The sequence below is a fragment of the Cavia porcellus genome, unplaced genomic scaffold, assembly GCF_034190915.1.
Source record: "Cavia porcellus strain 051 isolate PalLab524CR breed Dunkin Hartley unplaced genomic scaffold, mCavPor4.1 scaffold_7, whole genome shotgun sequence".
NCBI classification, from domain to species: Eukaryota; Metazoa; Chordata; class Mammalia; order Rodentia; family Caviidae; genus Cavia; species Cavia porcellus.
The window spans coordinates 90,325,793-90,352,646 of record NW_026947490.1 but is presented as its reverse complement, the minus strand read 5'-3'; the positions used below and the strand labels follow the sequence as shown (position 1 = coordinate 90,352,646).

At 35.9% G+C, this 26,854-nt stretch overlaps 1 protein-coding gene across 6 annotated transcripts in view; it reads right to left on the bottom strand.

The window, feature by feature from the left end:
- The window catches only part of Grik2 (glutamate ionotropic receptor kainate type subunit 2), a 611,950-nt gene that overhangs the window by 325,474 nt on the left and 259,622 nt on the right, over positions 1-26,854 (bottom strand). For all 6 annotated transcript variants that reach the window (XM_063253933.1, XM_013148503.3, XM_063253934.1 and 3 more), the window contains 2 exons: positions 24,794-24,847; positions 21,556-21,729 (listed from right to left, as the gene is read on the bottom strand). In XM_063253933.1, the coding sequence (XP_063110003.1) occupies positions 21,556-21,729; positions 24,794-24,847 (228 nt within the window). The remainder of the gene's footprint in view (positions 1-21,555; positions 21,730-24,793; positions 24,848-26,854) is intronic.

Sequence of the window (26,854 nt, the reverse complement as noted above, 5' to 3'; positions counted from 1 at the left end):
ACAACACAATGAACGGCATCCGGATCAGATACCCTAACGCTGACCACAACTGACTGCAGCTTTAGAGTTGAGGGTTCCGTGTGTTTTCGGATCTCATGACATCATCCCTAGAGGTGGAGGACAAATCCAGGACATCCCTGAACAGACACTCTCAGAAAGCTCCTTCCATTTCAGCACCGTGGTCAAACTCCTAGAGAGCAGGTGGGACAGGAGTAGTGAGAATTCTCTGAGTTCTAACCACAGAAACAGCAGCTGGTTCTGTGCCAGAGCCTGGGGCCAGATGATAAGAGGCTTGCCAAGGATCAGAAACACAAGTCTGAACCCTGCACCCAGCCACTATGAGAGCTGGAAGATGAAACAGGCTCAGTCATTCAGCTGGGCTTGGCTTCCTATTTATTTAATGGGAAATTACCCTTTTGATATTAAAAATGTTTTAAAGTATGTTATCCTATACAATTGGAGAAGATAGGTAGAAAATTGGTAGGTATGTAGGCAGACCATTTGATAGATAAGTATAGAAAATATATATTTAATATGAATAAGGAGATAATTCCATACCTTCTACATAGTGAGATTTGTGCCTTTTTCTGTAATTTATGTGCCTGACTGTAATACTGAGGATGCTCCATCTGGTGACTGTATGAAAAGAACCAATCTCCAGGATGCTAAAAGGTTGTATTTCACTTTGGGGGTGGCCTTAACAAGTAAATGCAAACTAACATAGCACACAGCAACACAGTAAGCAGGCCAGAAGTTCACATTCAAGGTGTCCGCAGAGCCACGAATTATCTGAAGGCTGCAGAAAAGAACCAGTCCCACAGCTTCCTCAGGGTCTGGTGTTCATGCTCTCCCTCGTGGCTTGTCGCTGCATAATTCCACTTTCTGCCTCTGTTTTCACCTGGTGCTCTTTAGATTTCTGTTTTTACGTGGAGCTCTCCATTTGTATGTGTTTCTACATTTATAATTCTCTTTTTAAAAAGTATTTTCATTTATTTTATTTAAAATGACAAGTTATAATCGTATGCATTTATGGAGTAGAACGTGATTCTGTGATCAGCAGCACTGGGTTAGGACCACTGTAAAGACATTTTTGCAGCTTGATTACATCCGCAAAGACCTTAAAGGTCCCATTCACAGGTATTGGAGGTTTTTGAGAGACCTAATTCAATTCATAAGAGAGATAAAACTATTATATGGAATTTGAGGAATCATTTGGAAATACATCCCAAAATTTATGTGCATTTTAGTGTACTGTGCCCTGGTTAAGAATTTGTAAAAAGAAAATAATAATAACTATGTTTCTGAATATTGTTTATAACTCTAAAATATGTCCTTAACTTGTTTATCAATTTTTAAAAATTAAATATTTAGCAGTAAATTATCATAGATACACTGGATACTAATTAAAGTACTGGATCCATAAAATTAATAATGATCATTAAACCAAATTGATTGGAACTCAGCGAGGCTACATGGTGAGTCCAGGGCCAGTCTGAACCACATTATAAGACCCTGTCTCAAACCAAACAAAACACAGCAGAACAATGTTAACGTAGATGAAGATTTCCTCCCTATCACAAGTTTGAGTCTAACAGGGACAAGTTAGTGACCTGATGAGACTCTTCGGAAGGGGAAAAAGCTCAGTGCAAATGCCCTGAGTATTCACTGCCCAGTACTACAAATCAAATAATAAATAAATAAATTTAATTAAATACTGAGCCCATATTGTACAATCTGCACTATAGTTTGTTAATGAACTCAGGATTGCTAAGGTAGAGAATAAAGTATTCTCCTCCCATTAAAAATTACACAGCTGTTAGCCAGTTGTATTTGGAACTGGTTTTCCATTTGTCTACTCTGTTACTTTTGTTTATTTAATATCATGTCACAGTGTCCAGTATATATATATATATATATATATATATATATATATATACAATGGTCTTTTTTCTTTTCTTATAAGGGTGAATGAATGAAAATTTCAACTAATTATGGTATCAAAGGAAGAAATGACTTCCCTTCTATAAAACCAGTACTCCATACAATGTTTAGCACACAGTCAGTAGTTTCTCTAATCTTTTACTGGATTTTAATCAATGAGAAGCAACTCAAAAAAAACCATCTGATCATATAGGAATACTGAAATATCCTGAAATCTTTGTGATTTTTCATGAAGCAAAGATTTTATGAGTTAAAGACTGAATTATGATCTAATGACAATAATCTGAGCAAATTCCAGAGCTCACAGTATGAGTGGTAATAAACTTGCTCTCTCTTCTGTAGTGTTACAAATACAGTTCAGACACAATTCTTTACAAAGTACACAGTGCAGGTGAAGGTCACAGGACTATTGTCATCAAACTCAGGTACAGGACCAGGCCAGTTTAAGGGAAGCATATTAATTAAGGAAATCCCCTTAATAACTGCTCCTCTACAAAGGACCAACATGTTTGTGCAAAGGATACAGAAATGCCTTGTTCACCTTTAGGTCCAGACGAACTGCACTGCGGAAGGAAACCAGAAACCGTATCCTCCAGCTTTTGTACCTCGGCATCACCACTATTCCCAGGACACCCAATTTCCGCAGTGCTTCTCCCAGACGGTCCCGACCTAGGCTGGCTTGGCAGCACCAAACCATTCCAATCTAAGGCACAGAGGAAGTTCTGGTTCCCGAACTCTTACTTGGCTAAAAAATTTTTGTCTTGTGGTCTGAAGCCTCTTTTAATTTAACCCCATCTTCCTTTCTCTCCTTACACAGGTCTGTCTAAAAACGCACTGACAGTTACTTTTCCTGCAGTCAGCCTTATACTTTTTCATTTGAAACGTGCAGTAAGATATTTCAGCTTCATTTAAAGTAGCACTGCTAGCTTACAAAAGAGAGAGACTTAAAGACAATTTCCTAACTATGAATGAACAGGCAAGGACATGACTCGGTTTTAACGTGAGTTAAACAATTTCCCATGAATCTCATAATAAAAAGAATTACTACATAGGCAACAGTAAGAAAAAAAACTCAAAGCTGCATTGAAGTATATTGTTTTATTAGGCCACTCAAGGCTATGCTTCTTAAATAAGAAAAGTAATTTATGTTATATCCTTTAATCTAAGGTTCTAATTCCAAATTAAAAACCAAGTAATAAGTTAAAAGTAATGTCATTTTATGCGTGATGTGGTATCACATGCCTGTTTTTCCAGCACTTAGGGAGACTGAGGCAGGAAGATTACAAGCTTCAGCCTACCCCAGGAAACTTAGTGAGACGTTGTTTAAAAAACTAAACAAAAGAGCCTGGGATGTAGCTCAGTGTAACAGCTCTGGGTTAATGCCAAGAGCGATTGAAAAAATTTTTTAAATTACAACAGGAATATGCAGAAGAAGACAGAATTCTATGTCAATCTGTATAGTCTAACCTTTAAGCATAAACAAAAATAAATGTTTGTAATTATTATTATCAATCTTACCCAATGATGGAATGAAGAACTGAATATTCCCTTGTTTAATTGTGGTAAGATCCTTGATACCTTTGAGGTATAGAAAAGCTCTGTATGGCAAAATATCAGAGGCTTATTTTAAAAACTCAAACAATTTACTTTACTGATGGAACCTCCTTTACAACTTCCTGAAAGAGAAACAAACTACCCCGAATTCTTATTCTACCATATTAAGCAACATAAAAAGTTAATTCTATGTAAATTAAAAAATCAAAATAATGTTCTAAAAATTATTATTGATTTTAAAATATAGCAAAAAGCAGCACGACACACTTCTGGAAACAATTTAAACTAGACAGTGATCTTGGAAAAAGGGGGAGAGGGAGATAGGGACGTAAAAAGAGGGAAAGTGTGCTAAGCCTGTTCTACAGTCTTCTGTGAATGTCACTGTCAGGTTCTGCAAGAATGTCCTCCTAAAACTGAAAACCTTTTTTAAAGGTACCTGGCTGACACGGCAGCTCATAAAATCCCAGCACCAAGGGCAGCTGAGGCAGGGCTGTTTCAGGTCCCTGAAGGGCTCTGTCTAGCCCGCTCAAAGGGAAAAACAGGACAACAAACACAATGTCCCAAGCAGGGATCAAAGGGAGCTCTGGGCTGCTGTTTTCACCCGCCAGTCTTCTTTCCATGCTTCGCGCTTTGGTGAGAGGCCCACATCCAGGGACCCCGCCTCCCTTAGCTTTAGTCTCTGTGCAGGTCTTGACCATTCAGCGCGGCTTCCGCAGTCCCTGACGTCCAGCTTGGAGTCCATGCGCAGTGCCCACAGCTCTTTTCTTTCTTCCCCACCACAGTCATTCACAGGAACTGCACGGGTTAAACCCAACAGTTTGCTGACTAACCACCCTTCTCTCTGTAGCTGAATGCTTACAGCCTAACTCACTTGGACCACTGCTCAAAAGCTCAAGTGGGCCATCAACCCACTTCCCTAAACAATCACTTTCCTACTTTAAAGAAGACATTTGCACTCCTATATTCTCTTCTTTAACTCTTTTTCTCCCAACCCAGTTCCATTCCTGATGATATCTCACTTTATCCTAAGCTTCACTAATACAATGATTCATCTGACCAGCCCAAATAAACCACCTCCACACCCTGTCTTCTTTTTAAAATGGAAAACAAAGACAAAACTAAATAACAAAACAAAACAAATCCCTGCTTCAGCTTAAGAACTACTCCTGACTAGTGTCTCTTTCTTGGATTTAGCTTTGCAAATTTCTCCAGTCTTTCCCACATCATTAATTTTTCCATCATTATTTAAAAACCCATACCAGCATACAAACATGCCTTAATAACCCGAAATTCAAGAGAAGTTCCCCTCTTTTTGTCTCATGTGTCATTAAGTTCAGCGCTCTAAGATCCTAAACTGAAAGCTCTGAGATCCTAAATGGAATAGGTGACTAGGCCTGATGACTCCATGTCTCACTTGACAGGCCCGCAGTGGGGTCCAGCTCACCACTCCCAGCCCATTCCAACAAAATAATGCGACTGAGATCACTAACGACTTCCTTCCAACCCAAATGATGAGTTCTCCATTATTACTGCCCCTCAGCAGTGGTGCTAGCGCGGTTTTACAAACACAACCACCGAGCCTCCTATACACAGTCTTCTTGTGGCTCCCCTGAGGTCAGATTCGCTGTTTTCCCTTCTGCTTTGCCACACACCTTTGCTTCAATCACTTTTTTTACCTCTCCATCTTTTGGAGGGAAGCCGCTGGGACCAACCCAAGGGGCCTCACACTGAGCTGCATCTCCAGGAGTTTTTATTTATTTTTTATTTTGAAATCATGTCTTATTAATGGCTAAATTGCTTGGGTTTGGCTCCAACTTAAGACTCCTGCCTCCGCCTCCTAGACTGTACTCCACCTGCCCAGCGCGCTGGCCTGTCTCCACTTCCTTCCCTCCTTCTGCCTATTTTCCTTTCTTTTTTTCTCTTTTTTTCTTTTTTCCTTGTACTACTGAAAATTAAACTCAGGAACCTTCCACTAAGCTAGATTCTCAGTCTTCCTTATTTTCTATTTATTATTTTTAAAATGTTTGTAGCAGAGTTTTGCTAAGTCAACAAGATGCCCAAATTGGACTGTAATTTTTAATCCCTTTGCCTCAGTTCCCCAGAATGCGGGATTCCAAGTTTATTACACCTCATCTGGCTTCTTACTCATTTTTCAGCCTCTCCTCGGTACTCCTCTATGCGTATTTTTATTACATGATCTTCTCCAATTATTTAACTTTAAATACATACTGCTGTGTGCTGCTGACTCACAAATGTACACTCTGATCCTGATCATAGTCATCCGAGTTTCACTCTCAAACTCAGCCACTCCTTCATTTAACAAACACTGACTGAACACCTATTATGTACAGATTGTGTAAAGCCACAGGAGTAAAGAAATGTTTAAAAACCCCAAATATTTCCACCTAGATAATTAATAGGCAATTCAAATATAAAGCCTCAAAAGGTTGGTGCAATTTTTTTCACCTCCAAATCATGAAGGAAAGATGACTTGTTAGTATTCTGGGCTATGTATTTCTTTTTCTCAGATCCATCTTGTTTGTTTCCATTCCAAGGAATTTGTACTTCTTTTTTCTCTTGCCTAGGACAGTCTTCTGGTAAGTGTATATATGGTTACCAATTTCTCATCAGTTATGACTAACCCTACATCCATGGGCTCCCAGACCCTAGTCTAAGCTTGGTCTCCACTCCTATCAATGTACTGCATATTGGTTGACTCTATCTTGCTTTCTTTTTGTGTTTTTTATTTACCAAATAGAAGAAAAGCTCTATCTTTATCTCAATCACTGCTGTCTCTCTATTCCAAGAAAAGCTCCCAACAGCAAATTTTTTAAAAATTCACTTACCTAAAAAGTATGCCAGGCATATATAGCCTTAAGATTTTATTGTTAATAAGACATATACAAAGGATCAGAAAATTTTGCAGAAATAAATGTGTGTATGACTTCTTTTCCAACCTAATCAGAGCTAATATTGATTTGTTAAATAAGATGGTTTAGTTAAAGCATATATCTTAAAATTTTACTTTAATTTATAATATCTAACTGTATATTTATTCCTAAATAAACTAATATACAACTAAGGACTTTTTCATAAGTTTTTTTTTTTTTTTGTTAAAATTCCTCTATTTTGCATAAGCTTCAAGTATACTGGATAACTTATTCCTTTAAGTGAAACAAAAAAAAAAAAAAAAAAGAAAGAAATACTTGCAAAGTAATGCATGTGTAAAATCTACCTTTCTGGACTGTCTTCCTTATACTTGAAGAGAAACATTTTAGGTGTCTTGCCGTTTATCAATATAAATATTTTGAAATTTTTGGATATAATTTTTTGATATAAATGTTTTGATAGAAAACCCAAATTGATACTTTTTTCTCCTATTTTACTGCTTTGCCAAATGTTCAATTAAATTATGTAATTAATAAATATTTCTAAGAAGTATAAAGTGGCTATGGAAAAAACACTATTGCCTTTTTTAATAATACATAACATTAGGGGCAAAACATAGGTGTATGAGTAATATCATACTGACGGTGATTTTTCAAGATCTTTGTAGATCTCATATTTTAAATAATGGATGTAGATATTTAGGTACTTTCACCATGAGCTGATTAAGAGAGTGTTACTGATCTTCAAAATAATGATTGTCATCCTCTTTCCTTGATGATTTGGAGGACAGAAAATGTTTTTCTTCATATTTTTAGAGTTTATCTGTGCACACATTATTCTTAAAATACAATTTAAATAATATTAAATATTAAAAATAGCACAGCATAAAAATGAGACCTAGCACTTTAATTTACCTTTGTTTGTTTCTTTTTCAAATTTCACTTAAAATGAAACTTCTGTCTATGAAGACTGTTAAATCTAGAAAAGTATGCATAAATTTTGTCAGTTAAAATTATATAAGCTTACCTTAGGAGCTAGAGAACTTCATATTTTAAAGGTATTTCACACTCTATCACATTTATTTGTTTTTCCCATTTACTTGAAAAGATGAATGAATATTTAAAGGCTAAGAAAAGAATCTGAGAAGTTGATTTTAAAGCCAATAGTTAGAAAACTGTTATTTTGCTTGAAATTCAGAATTCAAATCAACATTTCTTCCTATTTCCAAAACCCAGGAGAGCCTCCGCCTGTTGTGACAGGAAACAAAGGCACTAAAAGACGCAGCAACTGTTTAACTGACATCCAGCGTTACTTAAAATTCTCTCGCGTTCAGGGTCTTAGACATGCTGACCAGTAGGTTAGTCATGGCTCTCCCTACAAAGGACAGCAGAGATACACCCATCGGGTTTGGTCACTGCCCTCCGTGGAGCAAACTAAGAAGTCAGTGTGAAACAAAAGCACCGCAAACATGCACCGTTCTTAAAAATGAGGAGAAACAGCAACAAACTTGAGGCACCACTACAATGAGGAACGGTAGACCAGCTCCTGGTCTACTGTTGTGAGTATTACACTCATCTCAATGTCTTCAAATCTGCAATCAATGGCAGCGCTTTCCAAACCCTTGGGTAACCTAGACAGCCCTCTCTCTGTTAAAAATGCTGGAGTCCTTCCAGTCACCAGAGCTGAAAACTTAAGTCTCTTCTGTCTCCTTGTTTTCCTTTACTTCACAAAATTATTCCCACTGAATGGCAGTGTGAGCCCTTCGGCTCCTGCTCAGCCCTGCTTACTCCAGATGGATTTAGGCTTCCTGTTCCCCAGAGAAGCAGGTCCACAGCTGCCTGGAGCCTTCCCACTTGTCACGTTAGCAAGCCCTGGCCTTAGGACTAGCCTTTACCACCATAACTGAATGTCCTTGGACATTCTTTAGTATAAAGACTTCTGAGCCTCAGTTCCATTACCTGTGAAGTCACTGTAATGCGTTACACAGAACTTTTGGAATCAGAGTTAGGGCAAAGTAAGCACATTATCATAAAATTACCTCAAAAGGTAAAGTTTAGCAAAGAATGGTAAATGATAATTATTACTTCTATTGCACTTTCCTATTCTAAATATTTTAATAGCTTTCTGTTCTCTTTTCCCAATGGTCTCCTACTTATTATTTTCATTAGTAATCTTTATATTTCAATTTATATTCAAGATGGAGATCAAATATTAACTCAGCCAATTTCTTTCCCCATTATACCAAATTAGAAAATTGAACATAACAAGAGACGTCATAGTAACCACTGTAGATCACCTTGTATTGTGGGTTTAATTATGTGCTACGTCCATCCTTTTGTTTTGAATGACCCTGTGTGGTGTCCTTTCTCATTTGGCTTTGCTCATTTAAAAATAGAAAATTTTTATAACACTTGCAGAAAGTATATCCACTACTTGGTGGTGTCATATTAATAACAATATTATTATTAATAATAATAGTCATCTATCTGTATGTTGAAAGACAAAAACTTTAAATTCTCTCCGTGTATAGTTTTTCTTTTCATGAGTAAATCAGTCAAGTAAATTTTTAAAACAGATTTAGGTATATGAGAGCCAACTCTGCCTCATCTCTGTGCTGGTCACTGCAATTGTAAGTTGATTTTAAAGAGACCACTTTCTCCCACACTGCGTGGTACCAGGGCTTTGAGAGTCCAGAGAGCGAAATAGACAAATTTGCAAAAGGATCTAGGAAACTCCTAGGAGAAAGCAGTGAAGACCCAATCCAGGACACCTCTGAGAGACCACAGCTGCTGGAGTGGGGACACCACCTCCAGCTGGGAGGGACTCAGTGTAGACAGGGAGAGAATCTTGGCAAAGAATTGTCCTGCAAACAGCCTGTGATCATCTGGGGCTTCTGACTCCTCCGTGGTGGCACTATTTTAGGGAAAGCTCACAGTCCCTGTTTGTTTTATAAACTGTAGCAAGTAGAGAGGGAATTCAAGTGTGGATTCTAGAGTTGAGGGTTGAGGGTGAATTCCAAAAGAGTGAATTCCAGGCAGGAAGCACAGAGATAACTGGCAAAACACTCTCTAAATCCAACAGAACAGAAGTGTGGATGGATGAAACAATCATTTGATCGATTCATTTTTAGCAGAACCCCTGGTGGTTCCAGGACTGTAGTACTGGCTTCACGACAGGAGCTGCTTCCACTCTGACAGCCCCATGAACTGATCAGACTTTTAGGCGGGCACGTGAATGGAGCCTCCTACCCTAAATCTTGTGGATCCTTTAACTGATCTATCTGACCAAGATTCTGTTTCCTAGACTTAACACAAGAAGGTGAATTTTTAACATGTCAAGTAAGGGCACTACAAGAAAGAGAAATATTTTCCTTATTTCTTTGATATGGAGTGTCCTCAAACTGCGTCTTTATGTGAAGCTGTAATTATATCCTTATCAAAAAGTACAGAAACTCTCATGCAGATTTTCTAACAATAGGGCCAGGGATTTAGCTCAGTGGTCTAAGTGCTTGTCTGGTAAACATGAGGTCATGAGTTCAATTCCCAGTACCAAAAAAGAAAAAGAAACAGACATATAAAGATTTTCTAACAATAAATTTGCTACCTGAGCTCATCATATATGAATATTCTTTTGCGCTGTTGAAGTTCATGCTTTACTTTTTTACTATATTGATAATTCTACAGGTGCAGATATGTAATAAAACATATATTTATTCTTACTCCACAAAGGGTCTAATAACAAATATTATGTACAGTAGTTATTTAATAAATATTTAGAGAGTGAATGAATGAATAACAATGCAAAGGAATCTTTGATGAAGGATTGATTTGGCATCTTTTCAATATCAGTGTCAGTTTAATAATTTTATTTTTCCCTTCTGGTTCAATTTGGTCACAGGATATTCTGCAGATTAATGAATAAAATATTTATGAGTTCTTTTAGAAAGGCAAATGAAAGATCAACATAATATTTCCTCTCTGCATAATAAAGCAGGAGAATTCCTAATATCCCTTAGGCAAATTCACCCTGAAACTCTTCATTTCATTTTGTCTGAAATATTCTTTTGATTTATTAATGCAGACTTGAAGAGTATTGGCCAATAATAACTTGGAAATTAATGCATTGAAGTAGATACTTGACCATTTTTGAGCCTTTATATCATAAACTACATAAGCTCATACTTTTTAAAAATTATATTTCCTATGTAAATATAATTACTTAGATACCAGTATCATGAAATGAACAAATAGTTTGATATTATAACTAGCTATGATTCATGCTCATTCTTTTTCTCAGTCTCAATCAGTGTATTACATTGTATCTGTCCGTGTTTAGATTTTTTAAAGACAATATTTGTGCAGTTGTATTTATATTTAACTGTCATCCATGTATGAATAGGGCATCAAAAGACTCTTTGAGAATAATAATTTCACTCTGAACATAAATAGCACTTGCACTAGAGTACTTATATGACATTTGCCTTGAAGTAAAAAGGTATCACTCATGCAGGATCCACCAAGTGCCAGGTACTGTATTTGAGCAACTTATATATTTGACCTTCATGCTGATATTATGATATAGGCATTATTATTTCCACTGAGTAGCTGAGGCTCAGAAATATTGTATAGTTAAGAGAAGTTTACAATGAAATTAAAAAGCAGACCTTAGTTTCAAAGTCAGACTGATTAACAAGGGTTTCAAAGATGGTAAACTATATTTTTATACTCTTCCATAATAAATATAAAAATTAAGCAAAAATCTATTTTTCAGTTCTGTGCCAAATAAACCATCATAATTTTAGCCTAATTAAAAAATTACCTGATATTAAAAGGAAATAAGTAGCAGATATTTTTTTAGTAAACTTTTAACTGGATTTAAATATTTGTTAAAAAGAGATGTATCACTCCAATAAAACACTTTAATTCATGATAACTGGGCTCATATTTTAAAAACACTAGCACATTCAAGCTCTTAGATTTTGGTTCTACTTTTTTTTGAAAGTGGGGATTGAACTTTCAACCTCATGCTTTCCAGGCAGGCGCTAACGCCACTGAGCTAAATCCTCAAGCCTTAAGTTTTTAAGATTCTGTAATTATGCTTCTTATGGTTTCCATGCCAATTAGATATCCAACAACATACACGCACACACACACACACACACACACACACACACGTACATCTTCTTTAGCATTATTGCATAAAAAATAAAAAATGATGCTGATATAATAGATTAATTGAGCTACAAGACCATGTCAAAATTCATTCTATATTTGTAAGTCACTGAAGATTCAAAAGCGAGCAATAGTACAAAGTAACTATAAAAATCCATGTAGTTTTCAAACATTTTTATATATTAACTCATTATTTCTAACCCTAACCCTAACCCTAACCCTAACCCTAACCCTAACCCTAACCCTAACACATTGCACGTTTTAAGATCTGTAAGAGATAACTGACTGGAACTACATGCCCAGTAGTCCAGGCTAACCCAAATGGCAACAGTACTTGTTGCAGCCACATGATTAAACTTTAAGAAAGTAGACAGAATCCCAAATAGAGTAGCCTACCCCAAAGAGAAAGTATTCCAGTCCACTTGGGACAGCATAGTAAAGAAATATCTACTGTTCTAATCTTAGAGAAAAGAATGGTAACCAGAAATAACTTCATGTTAACGAATCAGTATTTTCCTAGTGTTTTGTTTGCTTGTTACTAATTCACAAACCTTCTCCTCTCCCACTGTCCAGTGAGATCCCTTATTCTGTTAAGTAGAATGGAAACCTTCTGATTTACAAATCCCACATAAAAGCCAATTAGTTCTAAGCTAAACTTATAATTTTCTCTTTTAACATGTCTGTCCCTTGTTATTACAAGCATTATGGAATGCAAGAAATTTAAATAAGAATTTGAAGTAAGACAGAGAATGAGATCAAGAAATAACAAGTTAGGAAATCAACAAAATTCTACTGCATTTTTTGTACTGCCAAAGATGTCAAATGTGATTACAAATAAACTTGCTATTTTCTGATATTGTCAATTTTCTAGCAAACAGGGAGGAGAAGGACACAGTAATTTTTAAATTTGTCGCTAAATCTTGGGTCCCTGGTATCAATTTCTATTATGTACAATATACAATTCAAATTGATCAAAAAGGAGAATCAATTCATTATTTTCTTACTTTTTATATTTCTGGTGTACTACAATAGAAGATAAAATAAACTTATTTTTTAAAATGCCTTTATTGATTATCAAATAGTGAGTCAACTTACTCCAATGTTTGTCAAAGCTTTATATTTATAGCGGACTCTGGATAACATGGCGGACAGACAACAGCAACTACTGAACGCTCTCTAAAGGCTCGGCTCAGAGGCCAGGAATGATGCGGACTAAGGAGATACGAACCAGTAGAGATATGCTCTGCTGACTCAGGAACGAACTGGACTGAGAGAATCCAACTTGGAATACAGTCCTGGCGCTAAAATAGGAACAGAAAAATCTCGGTGTGGAGGCTCGACTCCGCGCCATTGGAAACCGCGGCTTGGATTTCCTGCCGCGCGGCGGCCGGCTACCTCCACAGCGGCTCAGCAAGGAGAGACGCGACCCCCGAGCTCTGGGAACGGGCGTCTGGGAACGGTCTCGGAAACGCGACGGGCAGGAAGGAAGGCTGACTGGTGGCGAGGTGAGCGAGGAACTGACTCCCTACCGCAGTCTGACTCCAGCGGAGGATTTTCTGGGCGCGGGCAGTCCTGTAAGAGCAGGGCGCGGTGGCAACTGCAGCCGCGCATTTCCCTCTCGGACGGGATTGGTGAAAGGTGCCTGCCCGGAGGGACGCTGCTCGCGGACCCCCTAGGCTGGCCTAGCCCAGATCCCAGAGCCTGACGGTGGCCGGGAGGAGCGACCGACTTCCGCGTAGGCTGCCTCCTCCGCAACTCCCTGGGGCGCAGCGGTGAGCTGGAACAACTAGCCAGCGCAATTCGATCAAGCTGTAGCTGACAGGCAGGGAAGCCGGGCCTCCTGTGTAAGATTACATTTTATAAGGAACAGAAAATATGGGGAAGGGAAGCAACAAAAAAGGCTCCTCGACCCCCAATCCTGAGAATCAGGCAATAGTGGACACTGCACCAATATACATTAAGCGCCATTTAGAGAGCCTCATAGACCAATTCAGGAATGAAGTTATCAATGACCTGAAGCTAGAAGTATGCAGAATAGTTAGAGAAATGCTAAGCACCACCCAGGAAAAAGCAGATGGTGGAGTGGAAGAACAGAAAAAGAGGGGAGAATTGCTTGATGGAGAAAACAGAGAAAGCATTGAGTATGTGAAGCAGGTGCAAAGGGACTATCAAGAAATCAAGAAGTATACCCAAGACTGGCATAACAGCTTGAAAGAAACTAAGGACAGACTATCTGAATTGGAGGGCAGACTTGAAACATGGGAGAATGAAATGAAAAACTTCTTAAAAATAACAAAGAAACACACAGCAATAATACAAAGACAAGAAGATGATAAGAGGAGCCATAACTTAAGGATTAAGAACATAAAAGAAGAAGTAGGGACACAAACAAGTGAACTACAAAAGCTACTCACAGAAATAATCCAGGAGAATTTTCCTAATTTAGCAAAAGGTAAAGATACTCAAATGTATGAGGCATACAGGACCCCAGCTACCTACAACCCTAACAGAGAAACACCCAGGCATATAATAATAAAAATTCCAGAAATTCAATACAAGAACAGAATATTAAAAGCTATAAGAGACAAGAAACAGATCACTTACAAGGGAAGACCCATCAAAATTACAGCAGATTTCTCTTCACAAACCATCAAATCACGAAGAGCATGGGGAGAAATAATTCAAGCCTTGAAAGATAATAATCTACAGCCAAGATTGAGATATCCTGCACAACTGTCCCTGGAAATTGATGGAAAAACGAGGTGCTTCCAAGATAAAGAGGAACTGGGGGAATTTGCAACCACCAATCCAACCCTACAGAAAGTATTGCAGGATATTCTAAAAAAAGAAAAATACAAAGAACCCAGAAATAGGGGCGGGGAGGCCACAACGAATAGAACAGAGACCAAAACGAAGAAGACAAACTGACAGCTACTGACAGAAAAAGAGCTCAACAGAAATGAGACAGAGAAGATTGGATGATAGGAACAGCTTTTTTTGGAGAAAATGACATCTTAATAGGTAATGCTGATTTAGTACCATCTTGTTTTGAAGTCTCATCTAGCTTTTGTTCTTCTGTCTCCAATGGTCTAAACAGGTTGTATCTTATTGGATTTTACTATGTACGATAGTATAAGAAAAAACCTTTTAAAGACAAGGAGATTATACAGAGACCATTGTTCATTTTCTGTTAGTCGATTCTAAATACTCTATAATGCTGTTATTCTCTTAAATGGATTTACATTGTTTTGATATACTTAATGCTACAGTATATGAAGTTGTACTCAAGGACTTCAGGGAGGGAGTCAATATGGTAACTATTTTGGGGTCAGGATTAGCTGGTGGTGAAACACTATACTGCTTAAATGGTTATGTTTTGATCTGCCCTGTTTCGCTGTTATGCCCTCTTTTTTTCTCAATCTCCACTCCATTATTTACTTTTTTATTTTTACCCATTTAATTACAGGGAAAAATATAGCAGGATATAATATAGTAACCCACTTTGACTTTCTATTATCTCGATTTGAAGCCCTGTATTACTCTCACCATCTTGTTTTTGACTGAGGTTCCTATATTCTGTTTTGCTGGATAGTATCAGGTTCGAAAGTTTAGGCATCAGCTGAGAAGATAATGAGATTCATTATAACGCCCATTCTCGTTGACTTTTATCTACTTTTGAAGACCTACAATGTCTCCAATGTTTTGGTTTTGTCGGTTTTATTCTTTACGGTTTTGTTCAATTGTATTACAACTAATGATATAGGCAATTCTATTAGAAATAGCGGGAGGCATTAGGGTAACCATTGTTGATCACCTTGTATTATGTTTTTATATTATCTATTATGTCCACCCTTTTGACTTGACCGATTCTGTTCTGTTATGTCACATTTGGTTTTACTCTCTTCCAAAAAAGCAACAAGAACCGTGGGAGCAATGAAACCCAAAATGTGTAATAGTCACTGTACAAAAGAGAGGAAAAGAAAGTGCTCTAAACTATATAACTGCATGTATATTTAAAAGTATAAGATAGAAAATGATATCACAGAGTTTTATTGGATCATTGAACAGAACTGTTTGCAGTATCATTGGTGGAATGTCCACTCTACAAGCTTTAATTTTGTGACTTGAACAATTATTTCTAAGATGGCAATATGTAATCCATTAACTAGTGATTTCCTACTGCGCATTTTTTTATTCTGTAAATCTGTATAACTTGTACCCCTTCACTGTTTTTTTTCTTTCTTTTCTTTTCTCCTTAAATAAAAATTAAAAAAAAAAATTAGAGAAAAAAAAAAAAGCTTTATATTTATTCTCATTTAAATGAATTGAGGGAAGACAGTTCTAACTAAGTGAGACAAATAGGCAGCAGCAGGAGCAGCAGCCCTGCAGTTTAGAAGTAGGTGAAAGCCTTCTGGTCACTACAGGACTCTGTGACTCTGTTTTCATTGACTTTCTTTAAGGTAAGCCTTTACATAGCAAGACTAATCATCTGTGCTCTTAACAGCACAGCAGATCAATCCTGTGAGTCTCTGATAGATAAGTGGCTGATAGATTGATAAATCCTGTGAGTGGCAGACAGAAGATGCTTATCTTTAAGATAATCAAACAAGAAAAAATGGAAACAAAGTTTCTATAGATCAGGATGGGAAGATACATTAAAAAGGGGGCCAGGGAATGGAATTATGTCATGTATAGGCACAAACTCCCTATGATGAATTCACATTCTTATTCATTATGTATGCCTGAATGTACCAATAGATTTAACAAAGTTTTAAAAAGTAATTTAAAATTTCTGGGTTCTTATCTGTGACTACAAAGAAATAATTCTGAGGAGGGCATTAGAATCTGAACACATATCCCTGTCCTGCACATACTTTACCTACCATTATGGAAATAGCAACAACTCTTCTAACTAACTAACTTCTAATACATAATCATACCTATTTCTAAGCTTGCACCTTTTAAGATTTTTTCCAACAAATAATTGAGATAAATATTTCTTAACAAGTGATTGCACTTTCTAAATTATCACTTCATGATAATAAAGTGTGAGTAAGTAAATTAAAAAGCACTCCAAAATACACTGGGGAAATGAGATGGCCTACTGATCAGAACACTGGTATAATATGATTACAATCAGTTAACAAATACGTTTGCTTATCAGGCTGTCACTCTGTCATTACAAGCATTCACTTTGCCCCAGACACTGAACAAGGCACAGGAGCCTCAAACTGGACAAGACATATGTCTTGCCTTAAAAGAGCTTAGGATCTATTGGGGAAAAGATATAAAAACAAACAAAAGCAAACAGTTAAATTTTCATATTTACTTATGCATAATGGGTGGTGCGTGATGTGGAAGGGCAGATCACCAGTGGATGGTGGCTTTGTGGAACAGGAAATACGCAAAATACCAGACTGGCCACGGAGGTAGGAGCCAGAACCTCAGAGCCCTTGCCGAACTGGCAGATGAGCGCTGACTGTGCCTCTGACAGTGACCCATGGGCAATGTTCTGAAAAGATCACACTGCACAGAAAGGTGAGCCAGGTATCTTAGGAGTGGACCTCAGTAAAAAGACTGGCAAGGGTCGAGGAAAAGATCACGGTTTTTAACTAAGGTATAGCTCTAGAGAAAGAGAAAAGAATGCAGTTTAAAAAAGACACTGATAAGGTAAAATTGATAGTGTCTAAGGACTGTTTAGAAAACAGGAAATGGAGATAGAAGTTGATATCCAGAGTTTAAAGTACAAAGACATTTATTTCCCCCTAGCAATGCAGATGACAGTTGTCAATTTGTGTAATAAACCTATATTATCAATGAATATACATAGCATTAGATATTAGCAGAAAAAAAGATAGTTTTGATAGTCATTAAACCACTAGATGGATTACTGGGATACTAGCATTAACATGTACTGAAATATTAGGATCACTGGAGAGGGTTTAGAGGATAGTTCTAGGTTGTTTAAAATTGACTTTGAATGTTTTTTTTTTTTTTTAATTTTTTATCGGTACCGGGGATCAAACTCAGGACTGCCTGCTTGCAAGGCAGGTGCTTTATGCCACTGAGCTAAATCCCCAGCCCCATACTTTGAGTGTTTTTACTTGACTTGGTTTTCTTTAACTGAGATTACTGTAATCTCAATAAGTCAATACTAAATACAATCATCATAAAACTGATGAGTTCAAAAATGAATTTTCAATCTATAATAATTGCAAACAGAAGACAGTCTGGCAGACCACTAGGGGAAATTACATCTAATAACGCAGTAAAAGACACTGAGAAATATTCACAGAATGATTGCAGACCTCAACAAGCATGAAAGGACGTGACCATTTAACAGAGAATGAATGCTAGTTTTGTAATAAGGGCCCATGTCCAGGAAGTTTACATCGCTGACTGGACAGCAATGCGTGGGCAGGAGGAAAGTGGGAAAATGTGTTATGAACAAAACCACCATCACGTGTGAAGGAGAAAGCAGGCTTTTCCTTTAACTAGGAAGGCTTGGGTGCACTGTGGGAATTGATATCTTGGTTGGGTTTATACCAAACAAACAAACAAAAAAAAAAGAAATAGGACTGAGGTAACTAATACCTTTAAATGTGAAGACCAAAGACCATACAAGAAGGAGCTACAACTCCAAGAAAAGTGGTATTGTATTCAATAGTCATTTAGCCAATGGACAGTTATCCCAGGGATCAATTAAGATGCTCACTCAACCAGAAAACCTTTTATGAATCCAATTCATTGTTTCTTTCATAGCTCAGTCATGAAGGAATATTGAGAAAATCTAAGCACCATGATCTTTCACAGTAGCAAATGACTATGATATTGATAATAACAGGTCTTGCTCCAAACACTAGGGACTTTGCTGATAATTCTATTTCTTTATGGAATCATAAGAGGAAGAAAAGATGAGAAATATATACACTGAGATCTCATGAATTGATTAAAGGGAATGCTGCCAATGCCATAGAGCCAGACTATAATTTTTTTTTTCTTTCGGACTAAAATCATCTTAATTTCCTGACTCTATTCATGGTGGAAATTAATTTCTTTTTTAAAATGTATAATGACTTGTGAAAATGCTTGCAATTTAATATTAAATAGAAAAGAAAAAGAATACTCATGCAAGGCATAAATATACCAATATTTATACAGATTTTATATCAGTTTTATTTTTTCAAGTCATATGGAATTTTATAATTAAGAATTTAAGTTATAGAATGAATGACTTTATGTATAAACTTCATATTATTTATGTAATATTAGATAATGCAAAGCTTTAAAAATATATTATCAATTTTCCAAAAGGGAATCATAAAGTCAAATTTAACATGTATTTATTTTGGAGAAAAGTTTTATCTTAATGATAAACTTCATGTCTACTTCTAAAATACTTGTGTTCAGTATCATATTTATAAATATTTTAGATAAACAAAATTATTCAAAAAGCACTGGTAAATTATCTTCAGCCGACTCTTCAAATGTTTTCATGTAAGTTTTCTAGTGAAATATTTTCATTTTACAATGACTTAAATCAAAAAATATAACTAAAGGGATAATTATCTATGCTACATAAAAATTTTTCTATTTTTTCCTCATTTTCCAGGTCACACTAAAATGTATTTTAAGTCTATCTAAAAGGGAGAAGCGTTGCACTGAAAATTCTGAAACTTTCAAGATCCTTGTACAATGTTTAGACTGTTCAATAACTAGGATCATAATCTGCTGGTCCATTTTTATTCTATGACTTCTTCATTCTCACAAAATCATCTGCATGTTCAAATGGCAGAGGAGAGGAGAAATAGGCTCATACATTAAAAAATAGAAATCATACGTGTGTTCTTCCTCACACCCTGGGCTCTTTTCCTTAATTTGAAGGTAAAATTTTTCAAGCAATTCTACTTTCTTAGACAAGAAATTAGTTCAATTTCTCTTGTATTTACCTGTTTTCCAATAATTGTATATAAGTTATAGCATGACATGTAAAATCATACAGGATTCAGGTAGAGTTAGCACCAAAGTAAAGCTGAACAATTTTTATGATTCTCATATATAAATTGCCACATTTAATCCTTGAACATATCAGTGGAAATCTGAGTATAAAGGCATAAAAATTGTCATTACATCTACAAACCTACTTTTCTTTTCTTTTCTTTTTTTTTTTTTTTTTTTTGCCTTTTTCATTTTTATCAGTATCAGGGATCGAACTCACGACTACCTACTTGCAAGGTAGGCGCTTATGCCACTGAGCTAAATCCCCAGCTCCCAACCTACTTTTCCTAAGCCATTTAAGAAAACAATTCAATAATGTATTTAAAAAAACAAATAATAAAATACCCATTTTGAATGAAAAAGTTGTAAAGATAGCCAGAAAATACAGGAAAATGCATACATGATTATGAAAATTAAATGACAACTTACATTTTGTTTTAAAAAAATTGTCTTAATTTTCAAAAGTTTAACTCACCATCTTCCAATCAACAAAATAAAATGTATACAATTTTTCTAAATTGTAATTCTTTTAAAATTTGGCAATGTCTTTGAAAAATGTTTTCATTTTAAGTTTTAAAATAGTTCCTCCTTAAAATATATCCTCTTATAATATAGTTACTCTTCAAATATACCTTAAATAAAGACCAAGCTACTATAAGTAGTCACCTATTTCTTCATGTGAAAAGGAATGAAATTTACCTTACAATGTTTCCTTAAAATTTAAGGTAGACATAAGATATTTTCAAACTCTTAATTTATCAGTTATCCTATTAAAAAAAGGCAACTATTTATTCTTCATTGTCTCTATTAAGGTACTCAGTTTACTAAATCTTTTTTTAAATCTTTTTTAAGGGGAAAAAAGCCAATTATTCTCTTATGAAGATACAATATTACAATGTTTTGAAGCCCTCTTGAAACAATTTACGGAAACATTACCATCATAATAGAAAAAGATTTTACCAGGTGTAAGGGAAAATGTTTGAAAATTTACCACTTAGACTAATACTCTTTAAAAGTAGATGATAATGACCTATGAGATTTAAACATTGCCAATTTTGGGCTATTTTCTAAATTGTAGTAATAATTTAGTATATAAACATGGTTTTAATAAGATACATCAGGCAGCCATAAATTTTTTTGAATAGCTGAAATATAAACTTACCTGATTTTATGAAGTATCTGCTAGCTACTGAGAAAATGTGACTAGAATTTGATTAATCTAAATTAATAGGTATGATGTCAAGTACCCAACTTTCAAAGACTTACCAGAGAAAAGAAAGTAGAATACATTAGTCACCAGTTTTATATAAAATACCTAATTAAAGAATAATTTTAAATATTGTCTTTTCAATTAAACAAGTGAACATTTTCACCTGTTTTATGAGGGATATATTTTTAACATAGTCGTTGGAAATTTTAAAATTTAAAATCATGTCCGTTGCATTAGATTTTTATTGGTAGCATTTGTATGAACTAAATCTGCGTAAGAAAACGCCCTTATGCATTAATACATTTCCAGGTTTAAACTAGTTCTTGAAAATGACTAATGTGAACATTGGTTCATCTTACACCTTAAACAATGAAAAATGTCAGGGGAGATTTTTGTGTGATGTAAGTCATTTATATAAAGTCAGGTGTCAAAAGCTATCATGATTAAGAGAAATAAAATCACTAGGTATGCTGAGAAGGCTATTCATCAAAATAACCTCTTTTCAGTTTCTGATTTGTTCTACATGCATCACTGATTAACTTAGAGAAAAATCCCTATATTTTAATATACGAAGTATAGTTGCAATTTCTTTTGAGTTACTTGTGTGAAAGTATAAATCTGTCATATAAACTGATTTAGAAAATTATGAACAAAATTATTTGCAACAGAACTCTGATAGCCTGCCTTTACTGTGGAACAACTAAACTAAAGGTTGCATGCAGAGGATTTAATATCATCATATCTAATACAATTTAGAAACACACAAACCGATCTTTAAATTGTTATTCATACCGTCATAAATCCATCCAGCAAACCTGAATCGGGTTTCGGGGGGGCCTGCAACCGTTCCATTGACCACTTTTCAATGATGGAGGAGACTTGGGTGTTTTCTGTATTTAATATTCTGAACCCTGTCATATTAACACCACTGTATCTGTAGGGCTCTACGTCAAGAGCGAAGAGGTCCTGAAAGATAAAAATTGTTCGTGTTGGGATTCAAAGAGTTCATTCACAACCATATATCATTGAGATAGTCACTTCTTCCTTCCTTTAGGATATTTAACAGCATTGTGTCTCAAGTGACATTCATGTCACCAACCACCAAGGTTCAAACAGACTGTCCTTACGCTTTGATAACGCAAGTGTGCATTCTGTACACCTCAGTCTGTTTATATATATTATATTGCATCACATGGAATCTAACAGGGTCTCCTACAACTCCCATTTAACATCTACGTAAGCTTTCATCTTCATTTTAAGGGTAGTGAAATTTTAAAATTTCCAGTTATTAGCATTATTCTTTATGCAACCATATTTCACTTTAAACTAACAAAGGTGTGTTTTTTATGATCTTCTTGTCTGATGAGTTGTCTGGTTTTGTTTGGTCTGGGTTTTTGTTGTTTCATTACCTGCTTATTGGCTAGCTTTTAGAAACATACCATTAAATATTGCTTCTAATTAACTATAACTACACCCAGGTAAGCGGACAATACTGGCTTCATGGTTGTAGAAATTTTGTGGTTCTTTTATCTTATGTCCTATCAGGAACTAACCCACAGGAACGCTGCTTCTCTTCACCTTCTCCAGTCCGTATACAGTGTAAGTTCTTGCTCTATCCTTATCTCCCAAGAGATAAGAGGCTAAATCTATCAAGGGAGCTGAATGTCCCCATGAGAACATAAAGTCTTTGCCCTCTTTGTCGGGTGACCTTTGCTGCTCTGTAGTTGGCATCAGCTAGCCTCAGATCTCACACACGATGTTGAAAACCAAGGCAAGGTTAATACCATCGGTCGGTCCACAGTTTGCCTCAGACTCTCCCCGCTATGAATTCTAGATGGCAGAAATTAAATCCAGAGGAAAACAACCAGTATTGGCGTGAGTTGCTCTACAAAATATAAGAAATCTGCAGGTTTCCATTATTTAAAGCAAGGAGATAAAATAGGTAAAGGTGTAAATAAACAGTGCCTCGCAACACACGCTAAGGTGTGAGAGTAGAGATGTGAGCACAATAGCTGTCAGCAGCAACGTGCACCTGGAGTTTTCATGGTCAGAAAAACCTTTGTAGAGCACAGAGGTGCTGAGTTGCGGTGGGGCTCAGAATATTTTATCCCAAAATATGGAGGCTTGGTGCCCCGAGTATCGGAAGCTGAAAGAAGCAGAAAACGGCAGAAGTAGGAAGGCCTTCTCTCACCCTCTGCCACCGTTCTGCACTGACGTGAGCCCTTCGGCCATCAGATCCTCATGCCAGGGAGATCCCGCCCGACACCTGAAAGCCAAGACAATCTGCACAAGTCTTGCTAAACTCCCTCCCCAACTCATTCATATGGAACAGTATCGCCTTTTGTCCAGCTGTATCTCTAGACATCTGTTTATTCTCCATCAAGCAAACGTATTGGTCTGTTTCTGTGGGGCTTGTTTTCTAAGGGACCTAGTAACACATCCAATGTATGTTAAATAAATTGTATATTAAATAAATTGATGTATAATTGCCTTGTTAAACTGTCTTTTGCTATAGTGATCTTAGGCATAAACTTTATAACAGATGAGAAAAAATATTTTCTCCATTCCATTTGCCTTTAAGTAATGAAAAGACTCTCGATAGGCATGACAAATACACAAAATATGAGATACAAAAATGGGAAAATCTCTAAATCAGTTTGATTGTAAGGGATAATTCATAAAGAATAATTAGTGTAAAAAAAAGTGGGAAAGTTAGATTAGACTCAGAGTACGAAAAGTCTTCACTTATAAACTAAGGATTTACACTAACTATAAACTAGTAGCTCCAATTTTTAAACTGAGAGATACTTTTTATTTTCTCAGAATCATATGATTGGGCTGGGGATGTGCCTCAGTGGCACAGCACCTGCCTGGCAAACACAAAGCCCTGACTTCAATTCCTGCCACCAAGGGAGGAAAAAACAATTTCAAAATCTTATGATTATGAAGGAGTTCAGTTTTCAGCAGCACTGAAATATAATTGACAAGGGAAGCCTCTTAACTCCTCTTCAATATTCATATTTCTAGGCACTGACTACACAAAATCACGTGGTAAGAGCTGATATAAATAGAACAAAGCCAGATTTGGAATTTATAAGTAAAATACAAGTACTGCATGAAAACTTTCTTCAACTAGTTGTCGAAGAAAACAGCTATTATCATAGAAAGCCATTGAAGTCAATTGAATTTTAGTAATTTTACCACATAGTTAAAGATTATGAGAGCTTTAAAGGAAATTAAAAGAGCAATAAATTTGGAGGACAAAATATTAAGGTATAGATGTTCTACAGTATGAATTATGTAGGAATATTACATTTAGAATTTATTGATTTCATTTGAACAAAAGTGTAAGTGTAACTCTAAAAATATATCAGTTCTTAAGAAGATAACTGGAAACGGAAAGCAAGAGAAAGACAGAGTTCTATTTTACAGAGGAAGGAAACCAAGATAATGTTTTCAAGAGAAAAAGCTGGGAATACGTGTTTATATTTCATATGACACCAGAGTCAGATTTTCTCCCATCAGAAGGAAAAATATCTTTTGGGTATGTGAAGATATGTAAAAGTAATGTTCAATTTACTAATTGCAAATTAAAACATACTGACTTTTAGAAAATTCAACTAAAACAAAAAGTAACCCTAGTCTGATCAAATGGTAGCTTTAATAAACTTGATTTTGGAAAGACAAATAGAGCTGAGTAAACAACAGGAGAAATTATGCTTCTCTAATAATTGATTTTTTAACAGAAACTAATTTTAAAATATTATATTTTAAAAATCCTCTGAAGCAATATAAAAATAAGACATTGAATATTTGATTTGATATCTTCAGTATTATCTCTAAATCATCAGCTTCCCACCAAGAGTTATAGTTCTCTTTGATAATTCCTTCTGGGTCTAATCAAAATAAAGTAAAATATAACTACAAATATATCACTCTTCATATTACTTCTCAATCAAAAACATATTTGTTTCACTGTAAAATGTCATCATGAAATAGACCATTTCTTTTGTTTTAATAAATTACTTACCAGAGTGGTGAAGATGTAATGATAGTATTCTGTCATCATTCCCATAGCTAATGCCTGAGAAATAAAGAAATAAAATATTAACATTAATGTGCACATAGTACATCTATATTAAGTTATTCAGACAGGATAAAATAGCAGGAAGTGATTAAAGAATTCATACAATATTCTTATTGCATCGAAATTGGGTTAAATTAAATCTTTTCTCAGTAGCAAAGAAGATTATTGGTTACAGTTCTCTCAATAGAAAAGCTGTTAGATGAATGCTTGCAATTGTCAAGCTTATAGTGTTGCATATTAAGGGAGGCATTAAATTTAATCTGAAATTAACACCTCCTAGTTCCTTATAACTGTAATGCCTTCACTACAAATATCCTGATGAGGAAAAACATTTTACTTTGAAGAACCTGTTATTCTGCGGGGGGGGGGGGGGTGCTGCAAAGTACACCGCCAGCAGGATTTTTTTCAGCATGTTGAGACATTTCCTTAGCATTAATGAAAAAAAGCCCATCATCACTCTTGTACCAAAACTAATTTTAAAAATACACTTGTCTGTATTAATAGACCAGTTGAAAATTACTCAGTCGTATTTTATTCTTCCTTGGACCTTACTGATTTTGGTCTCTCAATTTTAGAACAAGTGCTTCTAGATTCAAACTTTCACTGATAAGAAAGTATTCATGTCATTGTTTCCTCTGAAAATAGATGCTTTAGAAACAACTGCTTATCAGTGAACAACAACTGACAATTTTAATTGAAAAACTGGTGTATTTTTTTAAAGACTTACTGATGAGCCTTACTGATGAGAAAGTGAATGTTCTGAGTCTTCTACCAGCCACTCACTGTGCACACTCTGTTACTAGGTAGAGGCCTCAGTTACTAGTCATTTCGTGTGCTCTTTACACCTAAAAGTGTCACGATCCTAAGTCTGTCTAGCCAATTAAATAGAATAAAATTCCTCACTTTATATGAAAGACTCACTTGAACAAGGACAGATTTTTAAAACCTTTTTGGAACATGCACAAAAGAAGAAGGAAACATTAGTTAATGGAAAGCCACTTCATACACTTGAGCATTAGGAGAGGTGCTTAGCAATAAAAATCACTAAATAATGCTTCTTGGATGGGTAATAACTGTGTAAATGGTAAGGCTTTCATCATCACCTTAATCAAAATAAGAGAAAATTTCTCTTATTAAGTAAAAACTTGTCACGTTCGTAGAGGGCAGCCATTGTTCCTGGTGGGTACACACAGAAAGCTTTTTATCTCTAAAACCACTTGGAAGATACCCTCAGTCCTTAGCATCCTTTATCACCTCAATAGGTGCAGAAGTAAAAGAGATAACTGAAAGAAACAGTGACTCAGATGTATGGCTGTCAGTAACACATTGTGACTAAATGTCTCCGGTATTAAGAATATGATGTGTCTGAGCTTCGTAACAAGCCTATGAAGTAGGTTTTATTGTTGTATTCATATTGTGGGTGAATAGCCTGAGACACAATGTGCATGAGATAATGGGGAATCTTGGACTCCGGGTCTAACTCTCGCACTTGGATTATAAACATTAACCTAAAGGCGAGTTGAGGGGTACTGGAAGTGAGAACAGAGTTTATTTGAGCTGACTAAGAAAAGCCACCTGGGAAGCCTTTATGCTAATTGCCTACAGTAACTGCTTAGAGATTTGTTTAAAAGTGACAGTTGTATTTATAGCTTTGGACCACAGCTTGGAATTGGAAATCACATCATTTGTTCATCAGAAATTCCAATTGATGCTGGCAAAAGTTAAGCCCTCTTGTCAGGAAAACACTGGCTGATTTTCCAGTCGCTGGGTAGTTTGGGAGAGGGGATCTTTTGTATATGAGGTCAGCAGAAGCTAAAAACCACGTTTTTGGGAAACAGTAGTTTGGCTCATATCAAAGTTCAGCATAAATTCACAGCCCACAGAAAAGTTAGAGCAGCTAAAGGATCTCAGAATCAGATTATTAGCGTCTCCAGACTCCCCTCCACGTGTCCCAAAGCAATGCTATTCCATTTTGATCTTCTTCCCAAGCATCCACAGTCTGTG